General features: G+C 38.2%; 1 protein-coding gene across 3 annotated transcripts in view; it reads left to right on the forward strand.

Moving 5' to 3' along the window:
- The window catches only part of brip1 (BRCA1 interacting helicase 1), a 229580-nt gene that overhangs the window by 36411 nt on the left and 169594 nt on the right, over positions 1-23575 (forward strand). For all 3 annotated transcript variants that reach the window (XM_072590032.1, XM_072590033.1, XM_072590034.1), the window contains exon 7: positions 16726-17016. In XM_072590032.1, coding sequence (XP_072446133.1) covers positions 16726-17016 — 291 coding nt within the window. The remainder of the gene's footprint in view (positions 1-16725; positions 17017-23575) is intronic.

Below are 23575 nucleotides of genomic sequence, written 5' to 3' on the forward strand. Positions count from 1 at the left end.
TGCTTATTGTCAGAGAATGAGATGTTGTAAATGTGTCAAAATAAAGATTGTAAATCTACTTTTGGAAGATTAATAAGTTCATGGAAGGCTAAAGCCATTTTTTGACAATATGAAGATTATGAAGCAATGGTTATCCTTGTATTATGAGGTTTTATATTAAAAAACCAAAGTGCTGGAGAAATTCAGTAGGTCTGGCGCATCTATGGACAGGGAAACGGTTAATAATGAGTCCAAGAGTGTTTTATAACATTTATGTTGGAATTTAAGATAAATTGATAAGCAACTGATATAATTAGTAGAGCAAAGTTGGTTCAAAGAAATTTCAGGGTCATTCAGAGTCAAGAATAACAAAAGATCATGCTTTGAACAAGACACCAATGCTCAGCAAAAAGATGCAGAAAGGACAAATGTAATGGTTTGGCCACATTTAATGAACGGAAGATGCTAGACTGCAGATTAGATCTGTGCATAAAGAGGAACAGAGCAGAAGACCAAAGAAGCGAAGGGAGACCATGTTAAAACTTCTTTTTCATAGAAAAAGGTATTGATGATTGAAACTGTTTAAGCTGTTCAGAATTGGCAATTATAGAATGGATCCAGTTGACTTTATTGTTTCTGCAGAACTGATGGCCAGATATGTAGTTGTATTTGTCACGCAAATATGAAGTGCGGGATTCTGACTGTTTAACATAGATAAATAAGTAAAGGATGAACAGAAAATTGGAGGTTGGTCGGAATATAAACTTGAAGCCACAATCAGATCAGTTGTGATCTTATTAAATGGCAGAGCAGATTAGAGGGACTGAATGGCTTATTCCAGCTTCTGGATCATGAATAAGATGTATGTGATTGGTGTTGGTGGATAGACATGAAAAATGCTATCATTATGTATGTGAGTGCCTGTATAATCAACTGGAAGTTTTAGTTTCTGACTTTAGTATCTAGACTCTACCAGGACACAATTGATCCTTCCTTAGATTTCTCAGTGTTTCTTCTGAAAGCTAGTTGTATGCAATTTCTAATGAGTGATTGTTAATGTATGATTAAGGTTTTCAAACAAACATACACTTATTCCTGCTGTCAAAAGATAAGTATAAAATTTATGAAGATAAATTTAACAATTTCATTGAACAGTATATTGGGCCTTTTGGGAGCCCAGACTTATTTGAAAGACCTACACTGATATTCATGCTGCTCAGTCAGACTTCTGAAAATGTGAAAACAAATTTAGAAATATATTAATAATGTTGTGTGAGTATGCAGAAAGATGCAAAAAAGTTGCATTTTCAGAATAAGTTATGAACAATAGGTCAGTATGTGGTGGAAACAAGAAGCTGTCCTTAGAAAAGCCAGTAATGCGTACGCATTGCAGGTCAAGAACAATTTACCATGTCTACAGTAAATCTGAAAGAAAAGCATGCAAATGGCTGCTCTAGACTGTGAAGTTCTTGATATGCTAACATCTGTCCTTGTCATTGTAGCAATGTGGTATGGCAACATAATAGATCAAATGTTCTGCTTTCTAAGAAAATGCAGTTCTTATTTTCCATATTAATGAGTTGTTGAATGTTCAGCATATTTGATGAGAAGAAATTACTTTCTTTCCATTCACTGAAATGGATGTTTGTAGTAATAATCAGTTGAATTACTTATTTACTTTCAAAACAAAGTTGCAAAATTGTTTTGAGAGCCATTTGGTTGCAGTGGGATTGGGGGGTATAATTGACTTTCAAGAATATTTTGATTGCTTAGTTTGGACACTTTTATTTCTGGAAAGAAGCATGCTGCTTAAGGGTACCATATTTTGTTATGCATTCATAATTTCATGTGCATTAATATTTATACACAAACACACAGATACCTATTGCAGGTTGAAAGAAGAACTGGAAGTTTTAAGGACTGTGAAAAGCACTTGGTACATTCAGTGTTGCGTTGAAAAGAACCTTAGTGCTGGTGCGACAATCCTTCACACAATGCTCTACTGCATCGAGGTTTCCTTACAATGTTCATAATAGATTAAGAACGACTTCAATTACAAATTTCTGGAGACTGGCAGTCTGTTACAATGGAAGTCATAGCAGTATCTGAGGGTAATTTACAGTAATAGAATGAAGAAAGTTGTGGATTTGTATTACACTCTCTCACCTGACACCGCATTTGATCCCTTTTCTGTTGATTGACATTTTGAATGGGTCCTTTGAAATGAGCTCCAGCTTAATTAAAATGTTCGCTAAGTTAGCTGCGATCAGTGAGTGCTTGTGATAAATATTAAATTGAGTTCACCTGCTGGTTACAGAGAGTGCATAAACAGCTGCTTTGTGTCGTGTATCATGAGATCATCGAAGGAGAGCACCACTCTTGTAAGAAAAGGAACAGAAAGAATAGATGTTGAGTGATAGTATTGCAAGCTCACTTCACTTCTGGTATCTTATTCAGATGTGAGAGTGTGAGATTTCACACGGTACAAATTTAGAATTGTATCATTTGTAATTGTACGAAGTGGAAAAAGATTACTTTATGTTGCACCTTTTATCTCCTCTTTTATTTTCAAACGTGAAAGAGTCAGTTCACAGAACATAATTGCTAACTGTTAAGCTGCACTCTGAATCATATTTGTTCATTAGAAAATTGTAACAGGTTGAACTTTTTTCAAGGTTCAAGTTTCGAGTTACAGAAGGTTAGCATACTTCCTAAGATTTACAATTGTAAGCAGGTTACCATCTTGTGTCTACTTCATAACCTACATTAGATGCAGATACTTTCTCGTATGAAACAATGTCTCTCAGTATTTTACCAAATTAAGACGGTCTTAGTTGATTGACAGAAGTTACATGCATTTTGCTGCCTTTGTTCCTGAAATATATTTGACATTCAGAATGTTCTAGACAGATGATGCCAAGCTTACAACTGGCTGGCCTTTTCCAGTGTAAACCAAGTGAATTTTATAACTACCAATAAAACTTGTTTTTAAAAAGAGAAGTTTCAACTGGTTTTCTTTAGATATGCTGCTTCCATTGTTTGAATGGAAATATAACTAATGTGGCATGAGTGTTAGCATTTTCAGTTTCAGAGCCTTTGATCAACAAAATCTAACTGTTTGGCTTGAAATGTTAGCTGGCTGAAGCAGCAAGAACGTGGTTGAATGTATATGTAACCTTTAGTGCAACATGATACAAGATGCTTCTCAGGCGTGCTTTGAAACAAAATTTGACACTGAGCCACAGAAGGTGGTTTTGGTGCAGGTGACCAAAGAGGTGAGTTTGAGAGAATTTCTTAAAGATGAATATAGAAGTTTAGATGTGCAGGGAACAAGTTCCAGTGTTAAAGACCTTGACAGAAATATGCACAAACCTCAGCAGTGGAGCAGTTAGAATCAGGGATGTTCAAGCTTTGGAAGAGCGTAGATGTCTTAAGTTATGGATTGAATCAAGTCTCCGTTCATGACATGAATAGAAAAATAAGGGCTGAACATCCAGTGCAATGTTAAACAAGTGTCCTAGTCTCTGAGTTGCCATCCTTCAGATGAGACATTAAACCAAGGTCCTGTCCCTCCGGTAGAGATGGAAGATTCTATGCCACAATTTTGAAGGAGTTATCCCTGGTAACCTGGTCATATTTATTCCTCCATCAACGCATAGAAATGGATTAGCTGGTTATTATTATACATTGCTGTTGTGGATGCTTGCTGTGTACAGGTTCACTGGAACATTTCTCAATTTACAGCAAAAAGTACAATTCAAGATTACTTTGTCTGCTTTTTGGATGTTCTGTGAAAGTGAATGTACTGAATACATATAACGAATACAAGTCTTTTTTTTCCCCCTGTTGGCATTGATTACAGAGGTAGGGAGGAGCAGCTCCGTGGAAAGATTTGATGAGACAAGAATTTTAATTTGCTTGACTGAGAATCAAGTTGCTAGAAACAGATGTGCTGATGTATAACACGTTGAGTACCCACTTCCACTTTTAGTATGAGGGAAATTTTAAAAAAGTCAAAAATGCTCCCTTTCAATAAAGGAAATGACTGGTTGCAGTACAGCGTTGATGGAAATCTATTCTCTCTGCCACACCTCTTGGACAGAACCTGATCTGGGAATGCCTAAATTATGGAAAGTAGAAGCAAAATGACAATAACTTATTTTTTTTTCTGGCCCTTAATATCCTAAGGTGCTTCCAAAGCATTAAACTAAAATCTGACACCAATCCACATGAGATATTCAGTTAGAAGTCCAAAAGCCTTTTTAAAAGAGAAGTTTTAATCTAATCTAGCATCTGAAGTCATGGTCACCAATGGTGGACCAATTAAAATTAGGGATGCTCAAAATGTCAGAATTTAATGAACACAGATATGTTAAAGAGTTGTGGGCTAGAGGACTTAAAATAAAATTTCCAAATCTGTCATGGGAACAAAAACTAAAACGTGTTACTGTACTCCTTTTGTAAGATTGAAAATATGTGTATCAGTTGTCTAGTAATCACTGAAGAAATTCAGTGAATTTTTGTGACAGAATTTTGAAAATTAATTTCATGTGTTGATTAATCTTAGTTGAAAGGAGAAATGTGTTCATGGCTAAGTATCTAAAAGAACACTTCCATCAGTTTATAACATAACATGCTGAACAATTGTCTGTATTATAGCGTTTGGCACGTAAAGTACACTTCAAGCAGTATTTATAGCACTTTGTCATGTAGCAATTTCTTATAAATGGCTTTTAGAATTAGTGTGCATTAACATTTAATCCTGTTTGAGTTTAATTAAATATTCAAACATCAATTTAGTGACAAAAACTGCTAGCAATGTGGGTAACATCTAGCAATGCAACTATGTAGATGATTCAATGAGATTAAGTAAATGATTTATTTGTACCGGACTGTGACAACAGAAAAGGAATCTTTGTTTGCAAAAGGTTTTATAAGAAATGAGAAACTGGTAATCAAAGAATGCTGCAGGTGGCCAAGAATAATACTGTTATCCAGGTTTCATCATCTAGATTAAATATTGTGAAAACCATGGCACCACCTATGATTTGACATTGTCATCAGTTGACCTTCGTGGATTTAGATGGCAGTTTTCCATCATGATTACTCCACTGCAGAAAATGCAACTGCAATCTTTGGGTGAAACAGTATGGTGTAAGGTATTAAAAGCTCAGAAGATTGTTAATCATTACTAATCCATAAGCAGCATAGAAAAACAAAAGGGATTATAAAATAATTTCCGATTTAAATTCCTGGAATGAACTCAGTTTGCTATTATGTTTTTTTCTGTCTTCAGATAATAATTGTAATATTTACAACAGAAGCTGAGTGTAGACTTGTGTTTTTCATCAGGTTCAAATTCCTCACACATTTTTTAATTGTTAAGGTCATGACTGGCTGGCTCATTGATCATCTCTGAAATGCAACTGATCTAAGTCTTTTTTTTAGATAAAACATCATTGTCAATTTTAAGAAAGCTCTTTGGTTTTTATTTTTGAGCCATGAAGTGTTAACAGCTTATCATTTGCCCATGTTCTAAACCATAATGGGAAAATCAAAAGGTTTTCTATTGTTTTTAAATGTTTTATTTGACATTGGCTTTGTCAGTTTCTTTGCTTATGTCAATTTTTCTCACACCTCCTTTTGAACATGCAACAGATTTTTCTCGCAATCTAACATTTGCGTTGTCAATAAACTTCCTACAGTTAATGCCTGACCTGCTGAAGATGTGCAATATTTTCTGTTTTTATTTTGCATTTTCAGTATCTGCAGTATTTAGCTTATGTAACTTCTTTTAAGGCTGTAAACAAGCTTTTGTTTGGCATTCAGTCTCTGGCTTCTGGAAGCCTAATGTTAACTCTGGCTCCCCTGGACCAAAACCTCAAGCCAGTGTTTCCCAGACCGTCATTGACATCATTGTTGACATTCTCTTTCTCCTGCTTCATGCCTTCAAAATCAAAGAATTGCCTTAACCCTCTTTGTGTCAAGATCCATTTGCTGGACTGTACTGGTGCACTGTTTAAGCTTGACCTTGACCCATTGGACTATTCATAGAGTCATAGAGTCTTAGAGATGTACAGCATGGAAACAGACCCTTCGGTCTAAACCGTCCACGCCGACCAGATATCCAAACCCAATCTAGTCCCACCTGACAGCACCCGGCCCAAATCCCTCCAGACCCTTCCTATTCACATACCCATCCAAATGCCTCTTAAGTATTGCAATTGTACCAGCCACAACCACTTCCTCTGGCAGCTCATTCCATACACGTACCCCCTATTGCCCCTTAGGTCTCTTTTATACCTTTCCCCTCTCACTCTAAACTTATGCCCTCTAGTTCAGGACTCCCCGACCCCAGGGAAAGACTTTGTCTATTTATCCTATCCATGCCCCTCATAATTTTGTAAACCTCTGTAAGATCCTCTTTAACCTCCGACACTCCAGGGAAAACAGCCCCAGCCTGTTCAGATCCTCCAACCCTGGCAACATCATTATAAGTCTTTTCTGAACCCTTTCAAGTTTCACAACATCTTTCCAATAGGAAGGAGACCAGAATTGTATGCAATATTCCAACTGTAGCCGAACCAATGTCCTGTACAGCCGCAACATGACCTCCCAACTCCTGTACTCAATACTCTGACCAATAAAGGAAAGCATACCAAATGCCTTCTTCACTATCCTATCTACCTGGGACTCCACTTTCAAGGAGCTATGAACCTGTACTCCAAGGTCTCTTTGTTCAGCAACACCCCCTAGGGCCTTGCCATTAAGTGTATAAATCCTGCTAAGATTTGCTTTCCCAAAATGCAGCACCTCACATTTATCTGAATTAAACTCCATCTGCCACTTGTCAGCCCATTGGCCCATCTGGTCAAAATACTGTTGTCATCTGAGGTAACCCTCTTTGCTGTCCACTACACCTCCAATTTTGGTGTCATCTGCAAACTTACTAACTGTACCTCTTATGTTTGCATCCAAATCATTTATGTAAATGACAAAAAGTAGAGGATCCAGCACCGATCCTTGTGGCACTCCACTGGTCACAGCCTCCAGTCTGAAAAACAACCCTCCACCACCACCCTCTGTCTTCTACCTTTGAGCCAGTTCTGTATCTAAATGGCTAGTTCTCCCTGTATTCCATGAGATCTAACCTTGCCAATCAATTTCCCATAGGGAACCTTGTCGAACATCTTATTGAACTCCATATAGATCACATCTACCGCTCTGCCCTCATCAATCCTCTTTGTTACTTCCTCAAAAAACTCAATCAAGTTTGTGAGACATGATTTCTCATTCACAAAGCCATGTTGACTATCCCTAATCAGTTCTCGCCTTTCTAAATACATGTAGATCCTGTCCCTCAGGATTCCCTCCAACAACTTGCCCACCACTGAGGTCAGGCTCACTGGTCTATAGTTCCCTGGCTTGTCCTTACTGCCCTTCTTAAACAGTGGCACCACGTTTGCCAATCTCCAGTCTTCCGGCACCTCACCTATGACGATCGATGATACAAGTATCTCAGCAGGAGGTCCAGCAATCACTTCTCTAGCTTCCCACAGAGTTCTCGGGTACACCTGATCAGGTCCTGAGGATTTATCTACCTTTAACCGTTTCAAGACATCCTTCCTATCCAAAGGGTATCATAATAAGAACTGATAGTTCCTTGTTGTGCTTCCCCTTTTTTGTGGAATGCTTTTCTGTTTCTGTCTGGTTTTTTTGGTAGGGGAGGGGGGTTTGTATAATTATCAGTACACCTGTCATTTTTTTTGTGCTGCTTTCTGCTCTTCCCCAGAATTGTAAAATACGAAGTTTTCTTCAAATATATGTCCTTCCCTCATTTAAATGAACAATTTCTGACCCTTCCCTTAAATCTTACTTCCCATTTAGCTATATTCTCTGTTCATGAAGCCATTTCTTAATCAAGTCTTTTCTCAGTTTCCTCTATTCCAAAATAAACAAACCAAGTCCTGTCCACTATTTTGTCCCATGTAAAATTCTCCAGTCCTGATAATGTTCTCATAAATTCCCCAATACCCCTTTTGGTACAAGAACAACTTTCAGAAATGTGGTAATTAGAAATGTTTGCAGTACATCAGCCTCTCTATTCTTGTGGTGTACATCTCAGCAAATAAAATATCCTGTCCTGTATGCCTTCTTTAATTACCTTATCTACCTGCCCTCCTACCTGACAGAGCTGTGGACATGGTCTCCAAGCTACCTCCAATCCTAAACATTTCAATATTCTACCATTTATTGTGTATTTTCTTGGTTATCTTGCCTGTATTACCTCAGATTTCTGTGGATTTATTATTTGTTGCATTCTTTCAATTCTTTTATTGGTTTATCTAATGAATAAATGTGTGCTGATCACATCTTTAAACAGGTGACCTTTGGAATAGTTTAATACAACTAGAAGTGGCATAACAAGTCCTGCTGACTTGTTATGCCACTTAACACATCATTTAGGAATCAGCCACATTGCTAGGGTTCTGGAGTTACATTGTAGGTCAGATAAGCAGACTTTTTATTCTGAAGGTCATTACTAAACCAGGAGGTGTTTTAATGACAATCTGCGAGTTTAATGATCCTCATTACAGTCTAACTTTGACATTTGCTATTTTTCTACTCCACTCCACTCCCCTCCCCCCGCCCCAGTCCAGATCATTGATTTCTTCCTCATGATCAATTACATAGCTGATTTTTGTATCATCTGCAATCTTCTTAATTATGCCCTGACCACAAAAAGCATTCTATCAATTACCAACTCCCGAAGAGCATGCTGTTGTGAGCCCTTCTAGGACTGGCTTCACTTTGATCCTGATAAAATTGTGTTAAGCATGAAGTATAATTTAAAAGCTAATAACCAGTCATTTCAGAGCTTTTGGTTCAGGCAATGTTAAGTAAGTAGTGAGTAATTTAATTCAAAATCAAAAATCACCTGATGAAGTATCTCATCATTTGTTTTCTTTGACTCTGTTGTCTTTGGCAAGATTATGTGCTGGAAGAAATTATTTTCAGTCCTTATTTTGTTATCAAACTAAGTGTGAAACTGTGATAATTTGACTTGTGATTATCAACCAAAAATATGAAATAAATGGAATGAGTGTACATGCTAAATATTAAATCTCTGTTTTGTAGTAGCACAAAGAAATGTTTTCACTCTGTTTAATAATGAATAGACTGACTTCTCAATGCAGTAATCCCTCCCATGGATTAGGCATACAGTATTTCTGGCATTGAAGGGTTTTCCACACGATTGACGTCAGTTGCACTCAAGATGATCTGGGATTGAAAACATAATATTTTTCAAAGTATGTGATTAAATCAGTAGTTGGATTGACTCCTCACAAAAGACGACTGTATGTGATAGAGTCCAAGAAGTGGAGAAAGTTAGGGATTGGGAGAGAGCATGTATTAGATACGAAAACCAATAAGATACTTGTTTCCTTATTGACTTTACTGTTGTCCTTTCCTGGTTGTTAAGATGCTATTTGGGAATAGAATTGAAGCCTTAAGGAACTTAGACATTACTTAAATGGTAAACAGTTTGTTTCTATTATGAATTTCAGTACTGTTAAATGAAGTCAATTCAATACATTGTTTCTTGTAATTTCTTAAGTGCCATGTTAGTGGAATTATACCTGCGTCAATGACTGTGAACAAATAGGGGACTTTTCTTTACAAACTACAAGTATTTTCATTTTTCATTACAAACTACAAGTATTACCAAATGGACACACAACTTGTCTGACGCCGTTGCACATGCATCTTATGCCCATGTCTCAGCTGCTTCCTGCCTTTCTACTGACAAGGGCCCCATTCATAATTCTTCTTTTTACCCTTTCAATGAATAAGTAATTATTCAATGTGAGGCAGGATATTTCGATGAGGCTATTTGGTGTATCTGTGTAGTGTAACAAAATCTGCTGTCATTGGCAACCTGAGAGGAGAATGTTAGCGTTCCTGCACTGATGTAACATTAGCTACTTTGAACGGCTGTTTATTTGGCACATCACTGAACCTTTTATTCCAATAACTGACAGCACAGGATGGGTCACATTTACCCTTATTCATTCATGTATTGTAATATTTAATGGCAGACAAGGTTGATTGGAATGGTGGGTAATTTGAACTTCGTTTTCCACAGATCAGAGGCTAAAAAACAAGTTGATCCTTAGTATTGTAGCACAGCCCAAACAGTGACTTAGCATTTGTTGCGAGAGGACGATCTTACAGGTTTAAGTTAAAAAGGAGGAGTGTTTCTTTCTGTATGATTATGATCTGATTGGCGGTGGATAGCATAGAATAACAGCAGGGTAAATCTTTGAACCCAATAGCTTCGAGGTTTCCCTGGCTTTTCTTTCAAAGGCCCTTAGAAATGCTGCTCATATTTCACATCCTTTATTTGTTTGCTTAGGTTAATTTTGTCCAATTTGTAAAAGATCAAAAGAGCTATTTTACATTGCACTTGATTCACAATATAAAATTTGGGAGAATAAATCTTTACTGCAGATTGGGAGTTGTACTACTGGGCATCATTGTATAATTGGAGGAATGAAAATACAGCAGTACTCTCCTTACTTTTACTGCCTGGACACTTTAATGCAGTGAGGTTCAGCTGATGCAAAGAGAAGAAGGCTTTTATTTGAGTTTGTACACCAAAATATGAAAGACTTACAAATCTGTACAGTTTGGTCTTATAGTGCTACATTCTTCCAGAATTTTAATTTATTCTGCAAATATCAATGAAATTCTCGTATTGGTTGCTTACTGTGTACCAACATTAGTTCAAAAATGCAAATACTAAATTTATAATTAAACCTTCAATACGTGGAAAATAAATATACTGAAAGTCATTTTGTGTTTCAACTCTTGCTTTCTTGTATTTTTTCTACATTGCCTTACTTGCAGTGCAAAAGAAATAATATTGTGAAATAATGTATGCTTATCAATTACATACCATGGTTTATAGCTAGGGAAGAATACAAAACCATTAAATAATTTATGGATGGCAGAATCCTGGGAAAAACCTCAGGGCAAATGTCGGCTAGGAATCTTGCTCTGGGTAAGTGTTTGTACGCTGAAGTCTTTCAACATCCCAGTTGAAACTCATGATGAACATATCCTCACCCCCACCCCTCCGACCAACCGTATGTCTCATCGTCTGTCTACGTGTTGTGTTTTTCTCTCTGTTTGTCTCTGTGTGTGTGTCTCCCTCTCTTTCTGTCTCTTTCTCTCTCCCACACTGCTATCCCAACCTCTACAAAAAAAATTGTTGACCATATGCTAATTTTTGCACTCAAACTGTGTCCTTCTTGGTTTCATTAAAATGAAAGGTCTATTCAATTTCTTTTGTAAGGTTTGGACCGTAAGGAAAGAGATGTAATGCATGGCCAAGGAACCCCAGAAATAAACATGTCACTGGTAGAAATGTTCACAGGGGTTCTTTATAGAGATTACAAATCTACTGGGCAAGACCAAAGCAGTGGGTAGCTATGCGTCAGTGGGTTCCTGATGAAGGGCTTTTGCCCGAAACATCAACTCTTCTGGTTCCTTGGATGCTGCCTGACCTGCTGTGCTTTCCCAGCAACACACTCTCGAAACTTATCTCCAGCATCTGCAGTCTTCACTTTCTCCCAGTGGGTAGCTATCTAAATTTAAGAAAGCTATTGGTACTATGATACATTAAGACATCCTATGTTGCTAGGATCCAGCTACTTTGATACATAGATGTGTGGAGAGCAAGAGCGGAAACTAGTTACCAGAAGACTGCTACAAGTGTTGGTGCTTGGGCAACTGAAGTTGAATAAACAATTTTTAGAGTAGGGTAATTGGGTCTAATGCCCAATGATGATGAACATGCAATAATGTAGAGGAATCTGGGCATGCTATATACATGGACAACAAGAACATTGGTGTAAAGCACATTGTCGAGAATATCTTGCTTATGGTTCACGTGTTTTAATATATAATTTTGAGCTTTAGGAATTAAAGTTCCGCAATAGACAATGGGATAAATGCAATTGAAGCACATGGAAAGCTATTTCAGCTAACAGATTGGGGTCATATTCCTTTAAGAGGCTAACAGCTAGAAGGGTAAGATCAGTACTAGCGGGTGGGCTTGCTGAGCTGGGGACATTGTGACTGCATTGCTTTCAGCGGTGATAGTCCAGCAAGCCTGTTTGCTTTGGACCTTAAATCTAGATTAGTTAAAATCATTCAGCGAACACTGAAAAGCTATGCAAACATTTATTTCATCAGATCAAACAGGAAATTTGTATATGACATACCTAATCTCACTTTCAGGACAGCTCAGAACAGGCTAAGTCATGATGGGCATGGGTGGAGCTTAACCTTCTTTGGTTTCAGTTTGTCTGTGTGTTTGCTAAGAGACAGGTTAGTTGCAGCTTGAAACTGAAAAGTGTTGATGCAAACAAGTAGTTTCAGGTAGCACAAGGACTGGTGTTAACAAACTCCCAGGCAATGTGTTGAATGAAATCCATATAGAACATATAGAAGTACAGCACAGAACAGGCCCTTTGGCTCACTATGTTGTGCCGAGGTTTAATCCTAATGTAAAATATAATCACTTAACCTACGCACCGCTCAACTCATTGCTATCCATGTGCATGTCCAGCAGTCGCTTAAGTGTCCTTAATGATTCTGCTTCCACCACCACAGCTGGCAACGCATTCCATGCATTCACAACTCTGCGTAAAGAACCTACCTCTGACGTCTCCTCTATACCTTCCTCCTAATATCTTCAAACTATAAATCCTTTTACCAGTCAATCCTGCCCTGGGGAAAAGTCTCTGGCGATTGACTCTATCTGTTCCACTCATTACCTTGTATACCTCGATCAGGTCTCCTCTCTTCCTCTTTCTCTCCAGAGACAAAAGTCTGAGCTTATTCAACCCTTCTTCAGAAGGCAAGCCCTCCAGTCCAGGCAGCTTCCTGGTAAATCTTCCTTGCACCCTCTCCAAAACCTCTATCTTTCCTATAGTAAGGTGACCAGAACTGTACACAATATTCCAAGTGTGGTCTCACCAGGGACTTGTAGAGCTGTAGCAAAATCTTGTGGCTCTTAAACTCAATCCCCCTGTTATCAATGTTTGCTTAATGCAGCTAGATTGCTAATGCAACTAGATATCAGTGTTTGCTTAATGCTGCTGAAAAAATCTGGAATTTCGAGAAGTTTGGTGACAGCTTTATGTACCATACTGCTTGATAAAAGCTGAAATTGTCCCATAATTAGACATTTGAGAACAATATCAGAATTATGGAGAACTCAGTCTTGGACTCAGAGTCCAGGATTCTCTTAAGTTAAACTTGCAGGTTGAAGCAGTAGTTAGGAAGGCAAATACAATGTTGGCATTTATTTTGAGAGCACTAGAATATGAAAGCAGGGATGTACTTCGGAGTTGTTGTAATGCTCTGGTCAGACCACATTTTAGAGTATTATGAGCAATTTTGGGCCCATATCAGAAAGAATGTACTGACCCTGGGGCAGATCCAGAAGAGGTTCATACTCCGTGGAGTTTAGAAGGATGGGGGGGGGATCTAATTGAAACTTAGAGAATACTGAATGGCCTGGACACAGTGGAATTGGGAAGATGTTTCCATCAGCAGGAGAGGCAAGGACCTGAGGGCACAGCCTTCGAGTAAAGGGAACACATTTTAGATCAGAGATGAGGAGAAGCTTCTTCAGCCAGAATGTGGTCAATCTATGGAATTCATTGCTACAGAAAGCTGTGGAGGCCAGGTCATTGAGTGTATTTAAGACAGAAATAGATAGGCTTTTGATTGTTAAGGGATCAAAGGTTATGGGGAGAAAGTGGGAGAATGGGGTTGAGAAACGTATCAGCCATGATTGAATGGCAGAGGAGACTAGATGGGCTGAATTGCCAAATTTCTGCTCCTATGTCTTATGGTCTGATGGAAGAGGAGATTGAACCACACAGTACGAAAATCATTGATGCCAAATGAGGGCATTGCAAGCTCTATTTTCAAAAGTGGAGAACAGTAATCCCCTGCGAGGGTGACAGAATATAATGAGATAACCCACTTCATAACTAGTATTAGGCTGGAATCTGTGTTGACCACATTAGCTTTTTGAAGTCCCAACAGTGAGGTATTTGACCATAGTTCGTCTGTTAACTCATATTAGCTCATGTTAATCTTGAGTGTTAGATTCTAAATTATTATGTATATATACTGTATATAGTTTAGAACAGCCATACTTAACAGGAGTCATATGGCCCCCTTAGAGGCTCTGGCATATTTGAAGGGGCCACAAGCTGAAAGCTGTGAGAAGGGGAGCACTAAGGGTTTTTGGGGGCCCTGGTAATTGAACCGATGAAATACCCAAGCAACAACCTTCATTGGAGTCAATAGTTTCCCTCCTTTTATAATATCTTTCCAAGACTATAGATGTTTAATTTCATACAGTCTTTTTTTAAAGTTATGTTTAGTGTATTGGAATGTTCAAGTTTTCTTGCTGTTCAATAATAAATGATTTTCTGTCTATCTGTTCGTATTGTATTGCTGTTTGAAAGAGGGGCCATGGAACCTGAGAAGAGCCCCTAGAGGGGTTGTGGCCAAAAAAACAGCTGAGAATCACTGGTTTAGAATTATTGTCTTATCCACTGACTATATGTATTTACTACTTATTGCTTATGAGAGTTTTGTTCGAGTTTATACAATAAAGATCTTCTTTGGTATTTCAATTCAAACCTGGAATCTTTGGTTTATTTTCTTAGTTTTTCTGTGCATTCTGTTTTCTAGATACACTTTATTAAGTTGGTAACAATGATCTGGCTTTTTAAAAAGTTCTTTCAAGGTATAGGGGCTTCAGTGGCCAGAAAAGCATTTATTGCCCTTCCCTAATTGCACATGAAAAGGTTGTGGTCAGTTACCTTCCTGAACTACTGCAGAATTTGTTGTACACACACCCACACAAACACATCCTAGCACGTTGACACCGTGACTGTAAAGGGACTGCAATATGTTTTCAAGATGGGTTGATGTGTAGCTTCAGAGGGAATTTTCAGTTGTGATGTTCTTCTGTATCTGCTGCCCTTATCCTTCTAGATGATAGTTGTAGATATATAAGGTGCTGTCTAAGGAGACTTGGTGATTTTCTGTAATGTATCTTGTGGATGGTGCTGTTGCTACTTTGCATTGGTGATGGAGGGAGTGAATGTTAAAACTGATGGATGGGTTGCCAATCAAACAAGCTGCTTTGATCTGGATGGTGTGAAACTTCTTATTGGAGCAGCACTCATCCAGCAAGTGGAGAGTAGTCAATCACAATCTTGACTTGTGCTTTGTAGATGGTGCAGTGACTTTGGAAGACAGAAGATCAGTTGCTTACTACAGAATTCCTAGCCTTGACCTGCTCTTGTAGCCACTGTATTTAAATGGTAATCCAGTTTGCTTTCTGGTCTATGATAACTCTCCTTCTCTAATGGTAAGGCCATTGAATGTCAAGAGTTGATGGTTATATTCTCTCATTGGATGTGTCTTGCCTGGGACTTGTGTGGTGCAAATGTTACATACCAGTTGTCAATCCAAATCTGTACATTGTTCATCTGCATATGGATTCAGACTATTTCATTTTCTGAGGAGCGCTAAATGGTGCTGAACATTGTTCACTCATGAGTGAACATCTCCACTTCTGACTTTGGAATACAGTGAAGCAGCTGAAGATAGTTTTTCCCACTTGTTTCTGAGTCTAGTGTTGCAAAGGCTTTTTGATGCTACACTGTTTCAGATGCGGTCTGACCCTCTCAGAACCCAAGCTGAGCATTTGTGAGCAAATTATTGCTAAGCAAGTACTGCTTGATAATGTTGTTGATGACTGCTTCTCCCACAAAACTTTGCGTTCGGTGCAATGCGAGAATGCAAATAAAATGTTGAGACGTATTGCTAATACTTATGATTTCCTTAACTTAAGGAAATGATGTTGAATTCATACCTGGCTTTTGTGAGGCATATCAAATAATGCATTATATCAACTCTAGTATTATATGAACAATGTGGGATTAACGTGAGGGACAAGGAGGCAATGAACAGTTTCCTGAACATTGTGGGCTCACTTCTAATGAATAATAGTCTTTTTTTTTAAGGTTTTGCATTCTGTAGAAGGTGGTACAGAGTATTTGGAACTGGGCAGGTTGTCCATTGAAGTACAGGCATTAGTCCTTATGAACCAATTTAAAGTGAAAGCCATCAGGAGATTATGGGAAATTTTAAACGCGTTCAACTGGTGTGATAGATTCCCATCTGGCAAGGTGCAAAAGATTTTTGTTTCAAATTGACTTGGATGAATTTCAATTTAAAAATCATATTGAATTTTTGTTCCAAAAACACAGTAAGGAAACCGATTTGTTTGTTATGTTTTGACACACACTAAAAGATCCTGCTTCAATACTCCCCAGACTTCACAATTAATATAGTAACTCTTGGAGATACTGATCTGTATCAAGAATTGAGTAGGGGCTAGCCTTTGATGATTACTTATCAATTCTCAAGTAAGGTAACTTACATTGTCTTGTAATGTACTGCAATTAATTATATTAGTTTACACAATTGTGCTTTTTGTTTATGCAATTAATAAAGTTAGTTATATTTAAAGTATTCATGGAATGACTGAAATGTAAACTGTAAAGTAACAAACATCTTTTACACTACAGAATATCGCAAATAAGTGGTGATATTAAGTTATTTGCTTGCTTTCTTTCACAGATGCCTCGTCCCTGTACCTTGTGTACTTGCATTAGTTCAAACACAAGTGGAAGAAAAGATGAAGGTGACGCAAAAGGGAAGAATAATGCAAAAACACAAGTCCCAAAGATATTTTTTGGGACTCGCACACACAATCAAATAACACAAATCACTCATGAACTACGTCGTACAAATTATTCATATGTTCGGATGACTATCCTTTCCAGCAGAGATCACACCTGTATCCATCCTGAGGTTTCAGGTACCTACAACAGGAATGAGAGATGCAAGGATCTACTGGAAGGAAGAGATGTAAGTGATATTTACTCAGTTCTGTTTGTTAACCAGCCAGTCGTAGGTGTGATACAAACCAGGAATAGAATGTAAGCCATTCAGCCCTTTGTGCCTGCTCTGGCATTCATTAAGATCTTGGTTGATCTGATTGTAACTTCAAATCCACACTCCCTCCTGTCTCTGATAACTTTTCATCCCTTTTTCTTAACAACGATCTATTTATCTCTTACTAAAAATCATTCAAAGGCTCTGCTTCCACCGATCTTTCAGGAAGAGTGTTCCAAAGACTCATGACTCTCTGAGAGAGACAGCAACTTTGCCTAATCTATGTTTCAATTGTTTGACCCCTGTTGTTTAAACTGTGATCCAGTTCTAGGTTCTCCCATATAAGAAAACATCCTCTCCACACCTACCCTGGCAAGACCCTTCAGGACCTTTTATATTTCAATCAAGTTACCTCTCATTCTTCTAAATATTAACAGATACAGACCTAGCCTATCCAGTCTTTCTTCATAAAGCAACCCACCCATTTTAGATATTGATCTAGTAAACCTTCTCTAATACATCATTCCTTTAATATGGTGACGAACATTGTGCACAGTACTCCAGAAACAGTCTCACCAGAGCCCTGTTAATTAGAAGTATAACCTCCCGACTTTTGTATTTAATTCCCTTGTGACAAATGTTAAAACTGTTAGCTTTCCTAATTGCTGTATCTGCATTCTATTCTTTTGAGATTCATAATGAGGATACCCAATTTCTCTGCAGTCATAGAGATATACAGCAAGGGAACAGACCCTTCGGTCCAACTTGTCCATGCCAACCAGATATCCTAAATTAATCTGGTCCCATTTGCCAGCACTTGGCTCATATCGCTCTGAACCCTTCCTATTCATATATCCATCCAAATGCCTGTTAAATGTTGTAATTGTACCAACCTCCACCAGTTCCTTTGGCAGCTCATTCCATACACCCATTACCCTCTGTGTGAAAGAGTTGCCCCTTAGGTCCCTTTTATGTCTTTCCTCTCTCACCCTAAACCTATGCCCTCTCGTCCTGGACACCCCCAACCCAAGGAAAAGACCTTGTCTCTTTACCCTAACCATGCCCCTCATAAGCTTCTGCAAGGTCATCCCTCAGCCTCCAGTGCTCCAGGGAAAACAGCCCCAGCCTATTCAGCCTGTCCTTATAGCTCAAGTCCTCCAACCCTGGCAACATCTTTGTAAATCTTTTTTAAACATTTTCAAGTTTCACAACATCCTCCCTATAGGAGGGAGAACAGAATTACCCACAATATTCCAAAAGTGGCCTAACCATTGTCCTGTACCATGACCCCCAACTCCTATACTCCATGCTTAGACCAATAAAGGCAAGCATACCAAATGCCTTCTTCACTATTCTATCTACCTGGGACTCCAGTGTCAAGAAACTATGAACCTGCACTCCCAGGTCTCTTTGTTCAGCAACGCTCCCTAAGATCTTACCATTAAGTGTATAAGTTTTGCCCTGATTTGTCTTTCCAAAATGCAGCATCTCACATTTATCTAAATCAAACTTCACTTGTCACTTCTTGGCCCATTGGCCCACTTGATTAAGATCCTGTTGCACTTTGAGGTCACCTCCTTCGCTGTCGACTGCACCTCCAACTTAGGTGTCATATGCAAACTTGCTAACTATGCCTGCTATGTTCACATCTAAATCGTTTATATAAATGATGAAAAACAGTTGGCCCAGCATCGATCCTTGAGGCATACCACTGATTACAGGCCTCCAGTCTGAAAAGCAACCCTGCACCACCGCCCTCTGTGGGTGGCATGGTGGCACAGTGGTTAGCACTGCTGCCTCACAGTGCCAGAGACCCAGATTCAATTCCCGCCTCAGGCGACTCTCTATGTGGAGTTTGCACATTCTCCCAGTGTCTGTGTGGGTTTCCTCCGGGTGCTCTGGTTTCCTCCCACAATTCAAAAATGTGCATGTTAGGTGAATTCCCATGCTAAATTGCCTGTAGTGTTAGGTGAAGGGGTAAATGTAGAGGAATGGGTCTGGGTGAGTTGTGCTTCGGCGGGGTCAATGTGGACTTGTTGGGCTGAAGGGCCTGTTTCCACGCTGTAAGTAAATAATCTAATCTAGTCTTCTACCTTGGAGCCAATTATATATCCCTCAGAACTTTGAAAATATGCATTTATTTTGATCTTCCTTCCAAAATGGACAGCTTTACATTTTCCTACATTATCTTAAATTTGCTAGATCTTCGCGCGCTCATAACTTATTAATATCTTTTTATGAACTTTGTGTCCTTTCACAATTTAATTTCCTATGTATCTTTGTGTAATCAGCAAATTTGGCAACTGTATCTTCATTAAAGTGATTTAAATAAATTATAAATATTGAGGTCCGAGCATCAGTTCCTGTGGTACACCATTTGTAAATCTTGCCAACCTGTATAAAAACCCATTTACACAAACTCTCTGCTGGCCAGGCTGCTATCCATTCCACGCTGCTTGCTATGGCACCAGCTTTAATTTTCCACAAATAACCTTTGATGTGGTACCTTATCAAATGCATTGCAGAAATCAAAGTACAGTGCATCCATCCATTTTCTTTTTATCCATAGCATGTATTACCTGAGGATATCTTGGTAAGCTCCTTTCTTCCCCATCAATAATTGGAGCTGGAAACTGCCGATCATTTGTTCAATGCAATTGCACATCAAAAATGCAACAATTTAGCTCTATGTTTGTTAAATAGTCCCACCCTAATGCTTCATTCCTGACTTAGCAAATACATACTAGTCCCTTTGTCTCAAATATTTCTGTTTCTGTCTGCAGGAACTGATAGGAGTTTATTTAGTCTACATTTCAATTTCATTCTGGTTTAGTGGTGTTGGAAGAGCACAGCCGTTCAGGCAGCATCCAAGGAGCTTCGAAATCGACGTTTTGGGCAAAAGCCCTTCATCAGGAATAAAGGCAGTGAGCCTGAGGCGTGGAGAGATAAGCTAGAGGAGGGTGGGGGTGGGGAGAAAGTAACATAGAACACCTCACCTTCCGCCTCGGAACACTTCAACCCCAGGGCATCAATGTGGACTTCAATAGTTTCCTCATTTCCCCTTCCTCCACCTCACCCTAGTTCTAAACTTCCAGCTCAGCACTGTGCCCATGACTTCTCCTACCTGCCTATCTCCTTTTCCACCTATCCACTCCACCCTCCCCTCCCTGACCTATCACCTTCACCCACTCACCCATTGTACTCTATGCTACTTTCTCACCACCCCCACCCTCCTCTAGCTTATCTCTCCACGCTTCAGGCTCACTGCCTTTATTCCTGATGAAGGGCTTTTGCCCGAAACGTCGATTTCGAAGCTCCTTGGATGCTGCCTGAACTGCTGTGCTCTTCCAGCACCACTAATCCAGAATCTGGTTTCCAGCATCTGCAGTCATTGTTTTTACCTCATTTCAATTTCATGTCAGGCTTTGCCATGTGACTATATAAAATTGCATTGACAAACAACCACAGGTTATTATGGCTGTGCAAAACAGAGAAATAATTTAGTTTTGAAAAATGTGATCTAGCAACATAAATTTTGAAGCAACCATATTGATCATTGCTGAATTTTACAGTAAAATCGACGGAACTATATTTCTGAACACTTTAAAACTATCTTATTTCAATTTGATAAAAACACATTGGTCCTGATTATTGCTATAATGTTCTCCATGCACTTCTTGCTGCAAATAATTCCTAATCGGATAAATACAGTAGAATATCAAAAAATGTGCGAATTAAATTAGGTTTTAAGGTACAAACTTGCTAGTTTACTTGTTTACTAACCAGCCCAGAGCACCTATTTAAATGGTGTAAAATGGAGGCAATTCTTTCATTTAATGTTGATGACTTGCATCTTGTGATGAAGGATCCCTTTGGTTTGCAGAGGATGCATGAGCATTGGCAGTTTGCTCTGAAGCAGCCTCAGAGAAATTAACTGAGAGTTGTTTTAAATAGATTGTAGGCTAGTAGAAAGTAGACTTCCTGTTTGAAGATTTCTGTCATTTTAACTGGAGCACTACACATCTATTGTATTAGCTAGTTTACCTTAACTGTGCGGACGGTTTATTTTTTGTAATTTGATAAATTTAATTTGTTCAGAACCTTAAAAAGTACAATTAATACACAAACACAGAAAAACATCTGATTCTGCAATGCTGAGGTTATAATTCAACATGATTACAAAGTTTGCTGGCTCACAGATTGATGTGAACTGGAGACAAAAGCCACTACTCGTCTTGAGATATTGGTGACTGATACAGAAGCGAAATACTATGGATGCTGGAGATTTGAAACCTTATCAAAAACAGCTGGATAGACTCAGCAGGTCAGGCAACACCTATGGAGAGAAACAGTTAATATTTCAGGCTGATGACCTTGCATCAAAGCAGAAGATAAGGCAGTAGATGGCATCAGAGAGTAGGAAGAACAAGGAAGAAAGTTTTTGATAGGGCGGAAGCATGGGGGAGATTAACAACTAAACGTTTCATGATGTAACAACCAAAAGGAGATTGCTCTGAATGTTGTCTTTTAGTTGCAGTGTCGGTCAGTGTGTCTGTTGACTGATATACTTCAATTCTGGTTTGTCACTTTGATGCCTTCCTGCTGAATTCGTTCCTATACTAGCTAAAAAACACAGATTTTGTGAAGTACAAAGAGATGCTCTAGATCCTTAGTAGAAATCTGAATGGTCAAGCACTCCGATAACTATCTTTTGCCTTCAACTTCTGTAGAGAAAACCTTTTATATTGTTGGGTCTTCTGAAGTGGCAAGCATTGGCAGTGTTTGAATAGTGACAATCAGCTCTTCTGATTCTGCTTGCAATGAGAGAGCAGCTATATAGTCATCTGGGACTATGGTGAATTTACCTTTACTTTTATATATGATGAACGCCATTAGTCTGTGGTAAAGCTATAGAAATAGATTATAGTTGGTAAATGTTTTTTGTGAGCTTTTTTTTGTATTGACACAGCTGCAAATTTTTTTTTTAAATAAAATCAATTTCCAGGCTATAACCTTTGGGACTTAGATTCTTGTTAAGACTAGGAACATATATACTTTTGCTTAGGTTTCTAATTCTGCTTGTTCCAGGACTCATTTCATAAACATGTTTCCACTGTGTACTTTATTTGACAAAATAAGTATTTGTCTGTGGTTATATGTAATTTTTAACATTCAATTAAATAAGGATGCTGAACATTACAGCTTTGTACAGGAAATAAACCTTACAACAGTTTTTTTAAAAACTACTGACATGTTTCTCTAGTTTAGTTTCTCATAGATTATAGCACCAACAGGAACAGAGTGTACCTTATTTTGTTATGAACAGTACAGATAATTGCAGAAGGTTCATATGAGGTATAATTTTAAATTCCTACGCACTGACTCCTGCAATTTTATTAAAGAATGGAAATTGGCATAGATCAGGATAGACACTTTTAACCTAGAGTTTACACATAATAAAAAGAGAGTAGTCAGTTGACAAGGCTCCTTAGGGAGTGGGTGTATATAGATAAGTCTAGCAGGCCCCCTGTACAACTGAATTGTTGTGAGATACTATCAACTGTTGTAACGCAAACCTTGTGTCACATTTACCTTCTAAGAAATTCTGTTACCACAACCCCAGGTGGTAATTAACGTAAAGAATATGGCCTCTCAATCATTGAGTTGTATTATAGCTTACGTCAGAATGACAAAAACAGTCTTATGCCTATCAGGTATAGTCGATTATTTATTACATCTTCTACAGCCCCAGGGTAGATTGGAATTGTAATATTCAGCAATTACACTGACACCATTGGTATGTATGTTTGGGAACAGTGTATTGTAAGAAGATAAATAGATAGTTGACAGATTGAGTGCGAACGGATGTTTAGAGACACATTTAATATATGATCACACTTCCAGTGACAATTATATCCTAACACTTGTGCTACGGTATTGTAATAGATAGTCTTTTTAATTTTGCAGTCTGCAGTGATTAACAGTGTTAAAATACCAGAGGATTGTGTATATTAGAGAATTGATCTGGGAATACTGAGTCAAGTATTATACTTCAAACTAGTACCATTACCCTTTACACAAACATCCAAATTTATTCTTGTTTTCAGAAATGCAGAGTTCTACAATCAATCCATTCTGAATTGAGCTTTATTTTTTGAAAAAAACTTGTAATAAGAATGGTGACGAATTCCAAGAATCCAGAGATGATTTTATAATATTATTAACCACCCCAAGGAAACTTAAACACATAAATAGAAAGCAGGTCATAACACCAGTGCTTCACTGGAGGCTCACTGATGTTACCTAGTTTAGTGATGAAATGTCTGAAAATGAACCTTCCCGCTCAGTGAGCAAACTTACATCCATAATTTTACCTGTTTAGAATTGCGTGAGAATTACAGTACAAGTTAATATATTTGCTTTGGAAGCTAGAAACTGCATTTCAGTGGAATGCAATTACATTTAATTTTACTTGTAGGGATTTGGATGAATTGTACTTGCAACTTGGTATCATGACAATTCACTGAAAGTG

This window comes from Chiloscyllium punctatum, chromosome 19, assembly GCF_047496795.1.
Source record: "Chiloscyllium punctatum isolate Juve2018m chromosome 19, sChiPun1.3, whole genome shotgun sequence".
Classification (NCBI taxonomy): Eukaryota; Metazoa; Chordata; class Chondrichthyes; order Orectolobiformes; family Hemiscylliidae; genus Chiloscyllium; species Chiloscyllium punctatum.